This window comes from Lacerta agilis, chromosome 5 (genome assembly GCF_009819535.1).
Source record: "Lacerta agilis isolate rLacAgi1 chromosome 5, rLacAgi1.pri, whole genome shotgun sequence".
NCBI lineage: Eukaryota > Metazoa > Chordata > Lepidosauria > Squamata > Lacertidae > Lacerta > Lacerta agilis.
The window spans coordinates 51,451,924-51,469,986 of NC_046316.1; the positions used below are offsets into that span (position 1 = coordinate 51,451,924).

General features: G+C 45.7%; 1 protein-coding gene across 1 annotated transcript in view; it reads right to left on the bottom strand.

Moving 5' to 3' along the window:
- The window catches only part of SORCS3 (sortilin related VPS10 domain containing receptor 3), a 410,921-nt gene extending 395,460 nt beyond the window's left edge, over positions 1-15,461 (bottom strand). Inside the window, exon 1 of the mRNA XM_033149721.1 lies at positions 15,049-15,461. Coding sequence (XP_033005612.1) covers positions 15,049-15,342 — 294 coding nt within the window. The 5' untranslated portion in view covers positions 15,343-15,461. The remainder of the gene's footprint in view (positions 1-15,048) is intronic.
- Positions 15,462-18,063: the final 2,602 nt, after the last annotated feature.

Consider the following 18,063-nt stretch of genomic DNA (forward strand, 5'->3'; position numbering starts at 1 on the left):
ATTTCATCTCCCGCTGTTATTTTTTTATATTTTATTAAATGTCCTCGCTCCCTCTAGTGTTAGCCACCATGCTTCCTGAATGCTTTCCCTGGCTGTATTTGGGATCTCTCGGTTTCCAGCGCTTTTGCCCCAGGGCTGCATAGATCAAGGGGAGGGTGGCAGGAGGTCAGCTGAGCTAATTAGATGATGCTATTCTGAGTTACAAGACTACTGCTGTTTCTCTTATCTGTCCAGCAGAAGGCATGGTGCTTCCTACCAGGTTGTAAAGTGGACAGTTTGACTATTATTCATTTGCAGGAGAATAAAATAATCTTGATTTGGAGCAAGTTCCTAATACTGAGAGTTGACATAGTTGTTTTAAAAGATGCAGGACTAGAATTATGGATCTGTTCCTTTTTATATGCAATCTGGGACTGTAGCTATGTTCACATTGCATTCATCAAAATATACCCCTGGCACCTGGTCTCTTAATAGTGTGTTATACAGAGCCATCTTTCCCATAGGGCTTAGTAGTGCATCATCCCAGGGCACCGGCCTCTCAGGGGCACCCCAGCAAGTGGGGGAGCTGCGCGGCTTTGCTGGCAGCCTCCCCTTTCCCTGCACACCTGCCAGCTGCACCCCGCCAACCATAAGGCTGGCAGACGTGCAGCTTCCCTCCCAAGCCTCCTCGGGAGAAGAGAAATCCCGATAGAGGCTTAGGATGGAAGTTACACCTTGCCAGCCATAAGACTGGCAGGGCTACAGCTTCCCTCCCAAGCCTTCCAAGCCTCTGTGGGGATCGCTCTCCTCCCGAGGAGGTTTGGGAGGGGGCGCAACTTCACTCCCAAGCCTCTGCGGGGATCGCTCTCCCGCAGCAGCATGGGGGAGAGTTGCCCCCCCCGGATGACTGGCAGTGCGGAGCTACGGCCACCCCAATACTATCCATGGTAATTTGGGGGCGCTGGGCAGATATTTGCACCCCGGTGCCGCATCTGCTAAATACGGCCCTGGATTGTATATCCTTAATAAGTCTATACTGCAGCTGTTTGAAGGATGGTAGCAAATATATTTATTTACTATATGTTCAACCAAATGTTCTGTTTGAAAAACAAAATTATGGACAAGAAAATGAACGTGGGACTTAAGGGTCTGCCTCACCCTTAAGACCCAATTACTATAGGACAGCTTTCACCAACTTGGTGCCGATTAAGGCTGATGGGAATCATAGACCAAAATATATGGAGGACACCACACTGGCAAAGGCTGAAGTGACACTGACTCATGGTGTCCGTAATGCACATCTGAACTTGACAGCCTGCACTGTAAATGTGCCCATCTCAGTACAGTGTTAGCCAGCCAGTTGAAACTGTGCCCCACTGAGTATCTCGGAATCTGGTTGACTGTAAAGAATATTAATTTGTTCAACGATAATTACCAACCAGTTTGGAAGGAGATTAAGAGAGATTTGGATATATGTAGCAGATTAAAGTTGTTGTTCTGTGGTAGAATATCAGCAATTAAGATGAATGTATTACCTAAAATGTTATTTTTATTCCAAATGATTCCTATAATCAAGGGAACAGGACAATTTAAAGAATGGCAGAAGGTACTTTCAAGATTCATCTGGCAAGGGGAAAAACCAAGGATAAAATTTAAATTGTTAGTAGATAAAAAGGAGAGGGGTTGTTTCTCGATGCCAGACTTGAAACTTTACTATGAGGCATCCTGTCTCTGCTGGTTAAAGGAATGGATAACATTAGAAAATACAGATTTGTTAGATCTAGAAGGGTACGACAACAGATTTGGATGGCATTCTTATCTTTGGTATGACAAAGTAAAAGTTCATAGAGGATTCATGAACCATGTGATAAGAAGAACTTTATATGAAGTTTGGGAAAGAAATAAAAATCTGTTGGAAAGGAAAACACCATGGTGGATATCACCAGTGGGAAGTGTTAACTGTAAAGAAGTTGAATATGGAGGGGAGGTGGGCCACCTATGAGGAGATATTAATGAAAACTGACAGGTTGGAGACTAAAACCATACAACTAGATCAAAGATGTTTTTACAGGATGGTTACAATATCATCAAGTAAATGATGTATTTTTAAAAATAATTTTATTGATTATTTTAGTTAAACAAAGAAAAAGCATCTTAATCCAACTATATTGTATGACATTACAAAATAAACAATTTGCTTCTGCCATGCAGCAATTTGATTTGGAATCTAGACTTTTGAGCTTCAAAGAAAATGTAATGAAAATGATATATAGATGGTATTTAACACCAGTTAAGTTGGCTAAAATGTATAGGATGAGTGACAAATCATGTTGGAAATGTAAAAAGAAAGATGGAGATTGGAGTAAGTTCATTGACTATATAAATAATAACTGTAGAAGTTTAAAAACACTAGCAGGACTGAAATAATACCTATGACATGGACTTGAGGAAACTGAAAGAGACTGTGAGAATAGATTGAATAAGAAAGCCTGTGGCTGGGAAGGAGGGAAGTCACAGCTCGGAAGAGTGAAGGGAAATAAGATGTATACAAGATTATTGAAATTTGCAGTTTTATTTTGTGTGTTTGTTTGTTTGTTTTTGTTGTTAAAAGTGAAAAACCTAATAAAAATTATTTTAAAAAAGAAAGAAACTGTGCCCCATTGAAGACTGATATTAAAAACGACCCTTGCCTATCATAGACAGTGCAATCGTATGCATATCAATTCAGAAGTAATCCTCACTGAGTTCAATGGAATTTACTCCCAAGTACTGTAAGTGTGTTTAGGATTGCAGCCTAAATCACATACTGCAGCACTAACTTTCCACTCTTCCTTGCCCACCACCCAACCAAAGCACAGGTCCACAGGCAAAGCCTTACATCAGAGATGGAAAACCCTTCTTTGGTGGAGGGCCACATTCTTTTCTGGGCAACTTTCTGGGGGCCACATGCCAGGGCTGGCTGGGGTTAGGAAGCAAACGTGCCCCAAGCAATTAATATAACTTGGATAGCTCAGTTAATAGAGCAGGAAACTCGTAATCTCAGGGCTGTGGGTCCAAGCCCTATGTTGGACAAAAGATTCCTGCACTGCAGAGAGTTGGACAAGGTGACCCTCCTGGTCCCTTCCACCTCTACAATTCTATGATTCTACGAATCTATAAACTTTACCCTTTGTGCAGTAGGCTAGTTTCTATATAAGGATTTAAATGTATTGCTTGCAGTTTGGTGCCTCTAACCCAGGATTGACTGCAAGCAGCTCCAGCTATTCTGGGAGGGGGGGCACTGCCACCTCTACCCCTGCCACCGGAGAACTGCTTAGTGCAAGCATAGCCTTCAATACACACCCTACAAACTTTTGCATTCATTTGACACCAACATCAAACGGTGCTTGATAGACACCATCTTCAGGGGGGAAAACATGGCACTGATACACCCTGCACAATCAGCTTTGGACAGACAAGACAGTTAGTTGGGAGGGAAGCTAGGGATTTCCTGGGTAGTTAGTCAGAGCAGTACAGGGGAAAAGTCAAAGAGAAGCACAGTGCTAAAAGACGAAACTAATATAATTCAGGCAAGGCTTTGCAGACAGAGCCAAAGGAACATAAAAAAGGGAGAGAGAAATGGTCTGACAGAGAGGGGAGGCAATTCCAAGTTTCAGAAGTGTCATGGCAGAAGGCACAAAGACTAGTGTGAGGAAATGAAAATAAGCGAGGGGGTGGGCTAGCAGCACATGAGATTCTTTGGTGCAAAAAAAGGGGGGAAATCAGAGAAGTGAATGAAGCAAAGGAAAGGATGGAGAGAGCTTTAAATGGAACGGTGCTAGAGACTTTGATGCAGCTGGAGGAAGGGTGCTACTGTGTTCTAACAGGGCCAAAATATGAAGTGGCAGGGAACCAAGCCATGACGGCAGTACCTTAAAGAGTTCAATTTTGAAAGGAGATAGAAGAATGGCCTGCCAGGTCCACAGACAACAGCCAAGATACAGCAAAACCGAAGTCCAGGCTAATTCTATGATCCCACTGCCTCAGGAAGCTCCTACCCCAAAGCTAACAGGAGCACAACATTGTCTTGAGCCTGTGCATTTCCAACAGCACAATGCCATTGGGTGCAAAAGCTAACACAGCAACTTTGACACAACGTAAAGGAAATTGTGTGAAGGGTTGTTTGGGAATTATGGAGTTAACTTGTTAAACCTGGCATGACTAGTAGTCAATCTGGAAGCTGGTAAAATCATTGAGAAGGGTGCAGATTGCACATAGGTGGTGTCTGTTGGGGGAGGGGGGTAACCCTAGCACTTCCTTCCGTTTTGTGAATTCAAAAGCAGGGCAGTCATGGAGCCCCAGGACTATCTGGCTAAAAATTGATTTGGCTTTCAGATCTAGTGTGATCTCAGGATACAAAGGAAACACACCCTAGAGGGTTACAGACATGGCTAATTGGATGCAAGTCATTAGATGTAGGGTTTCTAAGGAGAAAGGGAAAGCAGGTTGCATTTAACTCTTTATTTGTTCTTTTGCTCCATTGGGAATCTTATGTAAAACCTTTTTTTCCCCTTAGGAACTGCTTTTTTATTCCTTTTAGTAAACTTTTAAACTTGTTTCATAAAAGGTTTGTGGTCTACTTGAACATATCACTCAACATCTGTGTTTTTAATTTGTTTTATGTTTTTATATTGTTGTAAGCCACTATGATATATTTTAATTAATAAACAAAGTGCCATGTTCTGCATTGTCTTGGGTGTTCTCAAGGAGACACAAATGGGATTTGGGGCAGGTTGGTGAAAGGCAGCCTTGCAGAAAAATAAAATGCTTTTAACTAGTGGCAGCAAAGGTCTAAAGTGAAGGGTGAGTAAAGAGGAGGGGACATTCTGCATGGCCAGGAATCCCTGACATGGTACAGGACCCAGGGAAGCTGGGGTTCTGTGGCACAGTCAAACACATACACCAGTACCCCTGGCAAACATAGAACATAGGAAGATACCTTATACTGAGTCAGACCACCGGTCCATCTAACTCAGTATTGTCTACACTGACTGGCAATTCAGTGTATTGGGTTCATCCTAAGGCCGGGCCAAGATATTTTGTTGCCTGTGGCAAAGGGCAAAATGGTACACACATGAACCCATTCCTCATATAGTAGTGAATCTACTACTAGCAATCGTTACCTCACTAACTAGTTTTTATTTGAATTCATCTAGAGCAACAGAAATAGCTTGAGCCAGCTCTGTCTGTCGTCCACAATTCAATGCAGAGTTAGGTACACTTAAACGAAGGTTGGAGAGCCAGGGATCTTCCAGATCCCATCATGCCCAGCCATTGTGTCTATTGGTCAGGGATGTTGCAGTCTAACAATGACTGCAGGGCAACAGGTTTTCCTCCCTGACTTAAATACACTGATTTCAATGGGCCTGAAAAGCGCTTACACATATGTGTTGAACTGTGGTCTCTAGAGAAAGATCAAAGCTACAGCAAGGCTTGAGCTACCCAGCCATATCCAAGCAGCTTAACTAATTTGTTGTGTAACCCAAATCCAAGCAATACATTGAATGTGAGCATATTAAGAAACTGTAAACCCCCCCTCCTCTGGATTAATTGAAATAAGGACAATCCTGACATCAGAGTCACAACTAAGTGGAGACAGGGGAACGCTCTGTTCCAGCTGCAGAGCTCTCAGTCCCAATGAATATATTCCAGGCTTCCTCAGCCTCAGCCCTCCTGATGTTTTGAGACTACAATTTCCAGCATCCCTGACCACTGGTCCTGCTAGCTAGGGATCATGGGAGTTGTAGGCCAAAAACATCTGGAGGGTTGAGGTTGAGGAAGCCTGATATATTCCTGTTTATAGTGTCATGGGAGTAAGTTATTCAGCAAGGAACCTAAATGAACCCTCTTCTGTGCCACTATCTGTTGAGGAATCTGGCTAAGAGTCTTTCTAGCAGAGTCTTTCTGGCTAGGAGTCTCTGCTAAGCAGAGCTATCCATTCCAAAACAAAACCAAGTATTGTCCCTGTCACCATCCTTTCTTGTTAGAGCCCTTAATTAAAAAACCACCTGCCACCTATTATAGCCCATCAGGCTCCCAGTGTGCATCTCACCAAGGTGAGAGGTAAAATAACAGCATCAGACTGACAATATACACATTAGCAGCCAGCAATCCCACCAGAATACTGCCAAGGGCATTCATGACCAGCCTTACCTCCAAAAAGGAGCAGGCAGAGAGGCACGCACTTCCAGACCTTTCTATCCAACAAAGACATTTCCAGTTCTTTGAGCAAAAGTTGTCAGATCCACAAGGAAGAGGAACAATTAATTACTGTTTAGATTTCGCACAAAGGACTCTAGATGCATGTATGTATACAATTAATTACTTATTGTCATAGATAATTGCATGCATATAAATGCTTACAATATATAATTAACACAAAGAACAGAGAAACAATCTTAACTAGAGGGAGTGAAGCCACAAGGACTCAAGACTTTCACAGTTGCATAAACCAGGCTCTGGAAAATACAATAAGAACACTGACCTTGTAGCGTTTTTCTAAAACCCAGGAAGTCAGGGGCTCTTGACTGACTAGCCCAACTTACATTTATTCAGAAGTGTATCATTGATTTTCAATGGGGCTTTCTTCCAAATCAGAATGCTTAGAATTTCAGCCAAAGCCAAACAAGGAGTCCCAAAGCTCTTGACAGACAACACACTTCATCCAGCACAGCAGAAATGAAATGCCTTTCTTCATTCCTCTGGCTGTTCATAGGGATGGAAATTATAACTGATAAGAAAGCCAAGTTCTAAACCAGAGATGAAAAACTTGTGGGCCTGCAGATGTTGCTGGACAGTAACTCTGATCATCCCTCACCATTGGCCATGCTGCCTCAGACTAATGCGAGTTGGGAGTCCAATATCTTTCACAGATGCATAAGCCACAGTTACCCCATCCCTATGCAAAAAGTTCTGGCCTGTCTCAATAATGCCCAACACCTTTGATGGTGTAAAGAGAAAAATAGCATCCCATGCAGAGAGTGGAACTTGGTTGCAGTACCCTCCTCCTTGCAGTCAGACATTATTTCTTCAAATGTTTCAAGCAGCCACATCAGTGAACAATTTCAGGGCAATTTAACATTTATGTTTCTTTGAACGAGGCTCATATGGTCTGTATTTCTCATTCTGCAATGTTTCCATGTGACTCTTATCCATGTTTACTTATCTGAGATTAATCAAGAGCTGAACTTTCAGCAGCTGTCACCTCACATCTTTAAGAAGTGATCGGTCTATCTGTTAATGGATGTGACACTCTGGACTGGTTCAAATGGTGTAAACTGGCTCTGCCCAGGGCGATGATGGGGGCATGCCTTTGCCCATGATCACAGAGAACAGGTAGCAAATAACAGGCACAGCTGCAGAAATCTGGCAGCAATTTCCACTGTCATGACGACTGATGTTCAGTTTCTACAGTTACTAATGCAGCAATTCCAGAAGGGTAGCCAATGCCATGCCAGCCTGTTGCAGCAAAAAGAACAGAGTCCTGTAGTACCTTGAAGACCAACAAATTCAGTCATTATGACATAAACTTTTGCTGCATCCAGCAAAGTGGGCTTTAGTTTAGAAAGTTGTTAAGACTTCAAGGTGCCACAGGACTCTGTTGTTTTAATGGGTTGCTGCCACTATCTCAGTAGATAATTTCCATTGTTTATTTATTTTGAACCTGGGTCTAATCTGACACTCTACCACTGGCTTCCTTTGCTACATTCTCCATACGATCATGAGAAGGATATGCTGTACAAAGCCTTTTTTGTTGTGTAAACCCAGGATGGGCAAATTTTTCTTCAACCGGAGAGCCACATTCTCTTTCCAGAGGGCATGTGCCAGGGATGGATGGAGCCAGAGGCAAAAGTGGGCTGAGTAATTAACGTAAATTTAGCCTTTGTGGTTTCTACACACACTCATATGCCCCTCATTATCCTCAACCAAGACTAGCAAGAATCATTATCAGAGTTAAAGTACACATTCCAGCCATGTGGCGAGAAACATTCACAAAGTGTGTGGAGCAAGGCCATCAATTGGTATGGCTTGGGGAGAAAAAGTGTGGTTTGGAATGAAATATGGCTTGGGGAAAGTCCCATGGGCCAGATAGAAATTTCTGGGGGTCATATTTGACCTTCAGACCTCCCCACCCTGGTGTAAACCAACCATTTCACTGTACATTTTTTATGAGGGCTTTATTTGAGGTTCCCCATCACACCAGGATTTACTGGAGTCTGGCCCAAAAGAAGCAGAACATGTTTGCTTCACTGCAGAGCAACCAAATTGGAATCCCATACAGCAAGGTTTAGGAACAAGAGATCTCACAGTTTCAAGGTAACCATATTTCTTAATCTTGGGCTTCTTTTCAAACACACTCTACTATACCTTCTCTCCCAACCTGTCCTCATCAACCTGTCCCATTATTAAACATGTGCACAGTTGCTTTTGTCCATCACCCTGCCGTGCTCAAGGACCTATGGATTGGTGCATCTGAGAAGAATTGCACAAGGTGCTTCTGACCTCCTTCTATAACCACCCATACAGAAATATCAGTAGAAGAAGAGTTCGGATTTGATATCCCGCTTTATCACTACTCAAAGGAGTCTCAAAGCGGCTAACATTCTCCTTTCCCTTCCTCCCCCACAACAAACACTCTGTGAGGTGAGTGGGGCTGAGAGACTTCAAAGAAGTGTGACTAGCCCAAGGTCACCCAGCAGCTGCATGTGGAGGAGCGGAGACACGAACCCAGTTCACCAGATTACAACTCTACTGCTCTTAACCACTGCACCACACTGGCCTGCCCAATCGTTTGAGGGTCTAGGATTTGTAGAATATTAGCAGCCAAACCTAATAAGTGCATGTTCTAACTAGTTAGCATGAGGAGGGGCTGATACTCCGACCACAGAAATACAATTGTGTCAGGGTTGAGCCAGATGAGGAGGAGTGGTGGCAAGCCCCCCCTGGTGAGGCTGCACCCACGGAAGAACCTGGGGAAATGGAGGAGTTCGTACCTGGAGAAGACTGGTGGCGGCACTCCTCAGAAGAGGAAGAGTCAGATGGAGAGGGGGAAAGACCAGAACAGGAGGAGGAGGAAGTCGAGCCAGAATCAGGCCCTTGTGAGGAGAGAAACAGCCCTTCCCCTCCTCCCTTCTCTGCTGTAGAGCGTAGAGCTGAGAGACGCAGGGAACAATTAGAGGCAGCTGCAACTCGTAAGAGACGTGGTTGCAGGCCAGCTACTTAAGAAAGGCTGGCTCCTCCCTTCACTAGCACCTGCAACTGATATGCTGAGTGCGTGGTTGCTCTTGCTTGTTCTGTTCCTGATTCCTGGCTTGTTCCTGACCCTCGGCTTGTTCCTGACTCCTGGCTTTTCCCTGACTGACTTGGCTGGTTCCTGACTTGGACTGTTCTGACTTCGGCTTCTCCTGACCCCATACTGATACCTTTCTTCAGCTGGCTTCTGACCCGGACTGTTCGACCTTGGCTTATCTGACTGACTGCTGCACTTCAGCACACCAACTTGTTGGCGCCCTAACAAATTGGTAGAAAGGGCTCTGTGTGGTATCATCTCCCCTCCTCTTCTGAAGAGGAAGGAGCATATAGTACTTTCTGTTCCTCTCTCTCTTCAACCAGCAATGGATGCAGACATGCTTCTGCTTGCTCCACCTCAGGCAGATGCCTGAAGCTCGTTACACTGTAAATATAAGTATTTTGCCTGCATCGTTTTTATTGCTGCCATTGCTGTGAACCAATGCAGAATTGTAACTAAATGAGTTATATTTTCAAACTTACTTCCCAGGGGAGCCAGCTTCCTTTGCAGCTGGTCTTACTCAAAACAGGGCTTTACAGCCTAATTCCTATGCATTTAATTTCACTACCAAGGATGGGATTTTGAAACTCCGTTCAACCCACACACATGGGCACCTGTAGGGATAAACTGCAATTAAAATATCCACTCCTGTCCATTGAAAGCCATGCCACAGGAATTATGTGCTCTTTCAACAAATGCACACCAAATATTTTCCCCCTCCACCTCAAAGAAAAATAAAGCAGCATTCAGACGGGGCAATGTGCTCTGTTGCTGCCCTACCTGCTGCCTTGAGAATACCCCATATAGAAGCTGCAGAGCTTAATGGTGATCTGTTAAAAACTTCTTACATGTGCTTTTAGTTTTCTTTTTCAATCCCAGGTTTGCTTTTCTAGTGGAAGGTACTCTTCCAAAGAAATGAAATGAAATCAGCTGCTTTCAAAGAGCAGAGAAATTCCATATTAATGGAAGAATCCCACCTAATGAAGGCAGTTTTTATTACTGTTTCATGACTGGTCATTGTTGGGAATGACAAGAATATCTATCCTGGTTGTTTGCACCAATGTAAAACATCCGCTGAATAAAAATACAAAGGCATAGTATTAAAACCCTGATTCATAATTCCCTAACACTATATTACTAGCGAAGATAGCCCTCTCTAAAATGGCAGCCACTTGAATACCCCATGTGTCTTGGGTGCCTTGATTGTGGCCCTTTGGATCAAAGCCTTGGTGTCTAAAGTCTTAGGAAAGCTAGCATTTGACTCCAAACACTTACTAATGGAAGTAGAAATGGCAGCAGCCTAATTGTCAAAACACAGATGACCCCAAACATCCAATTATAAGCTTAGGTCAATTGGGAGAAATGTAATTCCTGACCTACGAGGCATGACCTCCCTTCTAATTGGCTTGACCTTGTGGTTGACTAGGTCTTATGCTTTCTGATAGCATACAGCAGGAATCCCCAAACTCGGCCCTCCAGCTGTTTTGGGACTACAATTCCCACCATCTTTGACCACTGGTCCTGTTAGCTAGGGATGATGGGAGTTGTAGTCCCAAAACAGCTGGAACGCAGAGTTTGGGGATGCCTGGCATACAGCTCCTGCCTTCACTTCATCACTTTATGGTGAAAGGAAAATATGTTATGCAGTTTACCAGCTATAGGATTATAATACACTTCCAGCTCATTTCATAATTCTCAGAAAGCCTAAACCAAAATCAACACTTGTACAAATACTCTCTAGCCTAAGAATTGCTTGATTTTTCCCTCTCAGGGCCTTTTCATGTGCTGGTTTTTGTCCCCACCCCCTAAATATACAAAAAAATCACACATATATTTTCTATGTGTGAAGTAAAAAGTGAGTCTTATTTTTTTCTGTTGCACAGATCACACAGCTGACATGGACAATGCAGCTTAAAGAAAGAAAGCAGGAATTGATAGAGAAGTGATGAGGAAGGAGGACAGAACCACTGGCAGCAGAGGAACAAGTAAGGTCAATGGTGCTGTCAGGGCAGGTCCTTGGGACAGAAGTCCCCCACTGAGCAGAATCAGCAGGAGAGCCCCCAAATGCAACAGGGCTGTCCTGCCACATACTGAAGTAAGTGAATACACATTATCGTCTAAAAAAGGGGGCCTCAAAAGACCAGAGTCTGGAATTCCCTTACTACACCACTAGTTAAGTTGAGGCCAAGATAATAAGAAAAGGCTTTGCGGTGGTGGGAGTAGATCTTGAGGCAAGACTTGAAGGAGAAGGTAGCCAAATCCTGATGAGGAAAGGGAGGCTATCCAAAAGAAGGTGGAGAGAAAGGCAAAAGGTAGAGTGGGAAAAGCAAGGGAAAAAGAACAGTGGATGATTCATTTGTTTGTGGTGGAAAACCCATGCAAACCGCTTCTCCCCATGTGGGTAGTAAAAGCAGTGAATGCTCATTCAGTGGCTCCATAACAGACAACATGTGTATGTCACGTCCGTCTCACTCTCTGGCCAACACAAGCATTCTATTAAGGGACCAGCACAGCCCCCCTCTTTCTAAGGTCTGCACAGTACAAATCCACATTCAGCTGTGATAAACTGAGCACGGGAAACTGCCAAAAGATTGCATTAGTATTATTATTCCACATTAATATCTAATGGAGGAGGAGATGCTAGAGATATATAAGCAGGAATGGAATTCGGCTCCATAGCCCCCCCATTGTGGCATGCAAGTTACAGCCTCTCTGCTGTACACAGGGAAGTGGGATGCAAAGAAATCAATTGATTTACTTTGGTCTATATTACTGACGCTCATAATTACATGTGCACATGCATATACATGTGCATGCACACATGTTCCAAAACGTACTTCCCTAAGTCTATAGATGAAAGTGTGAGGGTTTCCTGATCTGCCTTAAAAAGAAATTATTTAGCAAGTAAAAATACAATTTCTCTTTTCTTTTTTTAAAATGCTTTTCATTATTCTTCATTTGAATATGCTCCCACAACTTCTTCCTAAGTGTCATGCAGCTTCTATTCTCCATTAGCATTTTTAATAATAATAAAAATCCACTCTTTTCTTATTCCCTTTCTACCAGTTCTTAAAACCCCAGGAGAGATCTGTAGACTGAAATTAACTGTGTGCCAAACAACTACTTTTGCCAGTTCCCAACAACTGCCAAAAGGCAAGGAGGAGACTTTGACAAGTCAAATCTTTACAAAGAGAGAGGGAAAGCAGGGATGCAACCCCTATGTGCTCATCACGTGAGCAAAGTCAGAACTGAAGCACCGAGCTGCTCAGGAGAGCATAGCACAACCTACGCAGTGAGGGGACGTGCCTCGGTATTCCCCGTGCCCCTCTCAGATGCTTTGCATCTCCTCCGTGCGTTCAGAAAACATGTTCCCCAGCAGCAGCCAGGCACGGATGAAGTCTTGCGGTCAGGTATATAATGGCTTTGAGCTCTACTCTGAGCCAAATCGCTATTTCACCCTGCCCCTTTGGGCCAATTGCTTGACCTCCTTATGCCACAATCAAGCCTATTGTCAAATTGGGTAGACAGAAGCATGGCTGCAGAAGGAAGGATAAAAGAGCCAGCCACTATTTTTGATTACTAGCATGAGATGGAGGGTGTTTCCTGATAACACATGAAAGCAGCAGTGCTTCTCAGAGTCAAGCTGAGCATTTGACTTTCCCTGTAGGTTCACAACAGTGCCTGGTTTTTAAGAGCAGAGCTAATTAATCACAAGCTGCAGCGTTTGCATTCTCCCACGAGAGAGTAAGAGGGGAAAGTCCCCAGAAGCAGGACCTCTAGTCATAGACATTGTGGATATCACTTGTTCATTAACATGCTGGCTCGTTCTTCCCTTCACACAAATGCCACAGTGATCCATGCCATTCCATCAGTGAAACGCAGCATCTTTGCAGCCAAATATTTCCAGCCCAAAATATCAGGGAGGGAACCAAGAACGCTACTGCAGTGTACTAGGCTATTTGGCACCCTGCAACAAGTCCTTAGTTTTATTAGCAGAGATCTAGCATTATTTATCCATCCTAGTAAGGAGGATCATTGTCTGACATTTGCCTTTGGACAAAAATGACATCTTTATTTTCCCAAAGTGCCAGAAGCATTCTGAACTCTTGCAGCAGGCAATCAAGTACTGAAAACCCATATCAATCAATGACTAGCTCTTTTGGTGAATCGCTGAACACTTAAGACAGAGAAACAACTTCTAATCTCACTACATTGATCAAAACTGTTAAAAATCAGGATTCTGCAGCGTTTCTCTAGACATGGCACATCTTTAGGACACCCACCATTGCTTCTATTCTTAGTAATGTGGTGTCCATGGCACGAACAGGTGAAGAGTAGCCTGCACTCAAGTCTCCATTGCTAGGCAAATGGTGATAAACTAAAAGTAAGCCTTCCAGATCAAAATGTGTATGAGGCTGTTGTTGTTTTCGTGACAATCTAGAGGAATAGGCAAGACACCAAAGGTTTTGGGCCTCAAATGACCAATAATGATTGGGAAGTAAAAACTGTATTAAAAGACAGAATGTGGAATTTTCAGGTCTGGATGTTTCAGACTTGGTGCTTGTAATTGTTCTGTGCCTGGTGACAGTACATGCAAAAAGCAATAAAGGAGGAGGTAATAATCAGAACATTGCCTCCTGTGGGCTTTCCCCCAACACTTCATGCACAATTTTGCCTCCTTCCCAAGCCTTTAATGGCAGAACTGACTAGAACCTTCCTGGCATCAGGTTAAAATAAAATTGAAAATCCTTCTTATGGCCGTCCTAGGAGCATTATGAAGCAAGTTGCTAGCTAGCTAAGTCAACCTAACAATGCCCCTTTCATTGCTCTCTCCAGCAGACACATTGCCTATAATGTAGCTGCATCCTCCAAGCGCAGCTATTCAGAATAAGACTTCAAGGGTGCCACCTTTTGATAAGACTGGGTCCAGGAAATATATATGCATACATACATAAATGGAATCCATCAGGCAAACTTTTAGGAATCCTTCCAATTATTATTTATTATTGTTGTTCTTGTTGCTGTTACTATTATTATTAGACTCTTTTATTGACTGGAAAGAAAAGGCTCGGAGTTGCCTCTGATTTGTTTGAAATTGTTTCCTCTTCTTTCATTGCATGTCAGCAGAGAGGCGAGGCGGGAGGGGTACGTGCGTTTCCCTTAATAAATGAAACGCCAGGCTCTAAACTACGGAGAAGGCTCACGCCCCTCCCTCCCTCTCAGCCTGCGCGTCCCCCCACCAACCGAGCCCACACGGACCCACTGAAGGGTTTCCAGGGATGGATGGGGCGGAAGAGAGAAAGCAACTGCATTATAAGCCATGTCCTGAGCATAACTCTCTCTCTCTCTCTAGAGGGAGAAGGAAGGTTGTGGTTTTTTTTAATATAGAAAGAAAGAGCCTCTCTCTGAAACAAGACGTCTGACCGAAATTTCCTCCAGCAGGAGCTCGTATTCCGCGTTTCCCACCGCCTAATAAAAAGTGGGGACCGTAGGACTCTCCCTCCTTCCCTGAATCCCTGGCACCCACCAGCCACCCAGGAATGACACGGCTTTGGGATTTGTTGCGTGTTTCCCCCGACCGTGTTTATTTCACCCCAACCAATGGGGATGGGAAAACTTTTATTCTTCTTTTCCGCAAAGCAAGAAAACAAAGGAAGTGGACTTGTGCCTGCCCAACCATGGTACTACTACGACCCCCCCCCAGCCCCCGCCTCCAGCCCCCGAGGGACCCTTTGACTCACACTGCTGTTGTAGCCGGACCAGTGCACCATGGCTTGGTTGTGGGCCGAGTCTCCGGCCAGGGCAAAGGTCGTGCTGCTCAACCTCCACTCTTCTCCGGCGCCTCCCGCTCCCCTCAGCTTGCCGGTGCGCCCTTCCTCCCGGGAACCTTTGCCTGGCGCTCGCGGCGCTTTCTGGCCGTCGGTCAAGGAGACGCCCCAGGCGCCCGCTTCTGCCCCAAGGCTGTCCGGGGCCAAAGGCTGCCGCTCCTCGGCGCTTCTCCTGGCCCTGCGCTCAGGAGGGTTGCCGCCCGGCATTTTGCCAAGACAGACTCCTGCCTCCTCCTCCTCCCTGGCGTCTCCGGGCACCCGCTCCGTCTCCTCCCGGCCAAGCGCCGGTGAGTCTCCGCTGCCCCTCGCCCTGGCCGAGAAGAGTTGGCCGGGTCGGCCGGGCGTGGGGCTCCGGCGCGCCCTCCCGGTTCCCTTCAGGGCGCTGGCGGCCGCTCCCTGGCGCGCCCCGGCGGCGCTCAGCCCACCCACCCCCCGAGCCGCCGGTTGACCCCTTCCCGGACCCCGATCCTTTTGGAGCGCTTCTTCCCTTCTTCCTCCTCCTCCTCCTCCGCCTTCTCTTTCTTCTCCCTCGCCCCCAGCACCCCATCCTCCGCCGGGTTTCCCCGGCAGGGCTTCCCCTTCGCCGCCGTCCCCGCCGCCGCCGCTTGGCCCAAGCGGCACTCCCCGAGGAACCTCCAGAGGCGGCGGCGGCTGCTGCTGCTGCAGAAACTGGACCCGGAAAGATGCCGGAGATGTGGAGAACGAAGCAGCGGCGGCAAAGCAAGAGCGGCAAGTTATCTCAGCGCCGGTGAAACGCCAAGTGCCCAGCCAAAGCCATGTCGAGGCGATCCAAGCGATGGAGCAGCAGCCCGAGGACCAGCCAGAGCCTCTCTCCATGCCTCGCAGAGAGAGTTGCTTGTTTGGGGTGGGGGGTGGGGGAGGCAGATCCTTTAGAAAAGGAGGGAGGGGAGAAGCTGGTTGATTCGGAGGATTCCTTGGCAGCCAAAGGTCTCTTCTTCCACCTTTTCCTCTGTGATGACGAGCAGTTGTTTTCTTTTTCAAACAAATCCCCACCGCCACACAAAAACCGAAACAAAACCACAGACACACTCCTGTATAGTTGGGACTCTTGTTCGTTCACTTGGTGGATTTTCTTTCTCCTTTCTTCTTCTTTCTTTTCTTTCTTTTTTTCCTCCCCAAAAAAGTGCTTTTCAGTGAAACTGTTCACGTTCGAGGATTTGATCAAGTAAGAGGATAGCACCACCAAGGGGAGGAGCTGCTGCGCCCCAGCGAAACGCAGCGGCTGAACTAGACCGAGCCGTTCACCAACCACGCTGCACTTCCAGAGGAATCCGGCGGTGTGTGTGCGCGCCCGCGCGTCGGTGCCTCTGTGTTAGCAGAAAGAGCGAGTGCGAGAAACTCACACGGGCGTGCGTGGGCAAGGAAAACAACAACAGTCAAGGAGGAAAGCCGATAGGAGGACCACCGCCGGGGGGTTTTCTCCTCGCGTGGCGCCGCGGAATGGGAAGCACCGCCGCTTTGGCCCTGGGGAGGCGAGTGGCGGGTGCGGATGGTGAGGGCGCGGGCTAGAAAAGCGATGCAGCCAAAGATCTCCCGGGTTTCCCCAACACCCAGAAATGGACAGCTTTTCTTTCTCCTGCTTTGATAGTCTCGTAACGGAGGCCGCTGAAATAACAGTCTAGGCTGTGTGTGTGTGTGTGTGTGAGAGAGAGAGAGAGAGAGAGAGAGAGAGAGAGAGAGGAGAGTTTATCTGTTCCTGTTGGTTCGTACGGAAGTTCCACTGCTTCCAATAGTATATCTACCCCAGTATGCATAGGATCCCGGTTCTGGATTTCTTGTAGTTTGAGCGCGGAAAGGATCCTGACTGAGTATTGCCACTGAGCATCCACAGCGATCCGTGACTGATTGGCAGCCCAACCCTTTGCGCGTTTACTCGGAAGCAAGTCGCGCCGAGGCTTTACTCCCAAGTAAGTGCATAGGACTGAAGCCTTATGTGGAAGTAAATTTCACGCCTTTGGAACTTCCAGTGAAGACTCCATGCATGCACTGATGCTATCGACTCTGTGAGTCTCTGAGGCGCAACACACAAACACAAAAATACATTAATGTTACTATTTCCACACTCAACAAACGGCTAGAAATCCAGATCCGCGATTCTGTACAGACTTACTTGGGTGTAAATCCAACTTGAAATAAAACCAACGGGACTTTATTCCGTGTAAAAGTGGTCAAGAGCTCAGCTGTCAAGCGCAACAAATTTCTGTCTCTAGGATGATTCACATGTCTTCGCTGTGGAACTGCAGTTTACAAATGAGAAGGTGGGGGGGGTCCCCTAACGTTCTTTTTATAGGCGAAGAAATGCTAATAGAAAGGATAAACTGTGGTCGTGAATTAAAAACAATAATACACAACAACAGAAATGACACCCCCCCAAAAAAAAAAAAAAATCCAAGTCGAGAACAGAGCTCATTACAGGTGGATTTCCCCAAGAGACTTGCCTAAACTGAGAAAGTATAAATGGTGGCTGCAGGAACGTGTGTGTTTAAAAATAAAATACATCATCGCTGTCCCCGGTCCTACGAATGCCTCACTACAGAAGAATGATTCCCCCCTCCCCAAAATTGGGGTTGTTTTTTGAACAATAGTTTTTGCAGTTTATTCGGACGAGTGGACAGCTCCTGCAATCTCCCTCCCTCTCCTCAGAGTCCAGTTAGTGCATTTAAAGAGTTAAGGCGTGAGCCTGCAAGGCGGTTAGAAAAAAACGGGGGGAGGAAACCACCTCAAATCTTCTCTTTCCTTGTATTTCGTCTCAAAACCTTCACGTTCAGTCTCCAGGAAGCCATAGCCGTCTATTCAGGCGCTGTAAACAGGCTGATTAGTGACCCTTTCCCCCGCGGGTAATTCTGGGATTCGCCACTCCCAGGCGCAGTCGTCCATTCTCCTTCAGCTGCCTTTATTGACTGATCT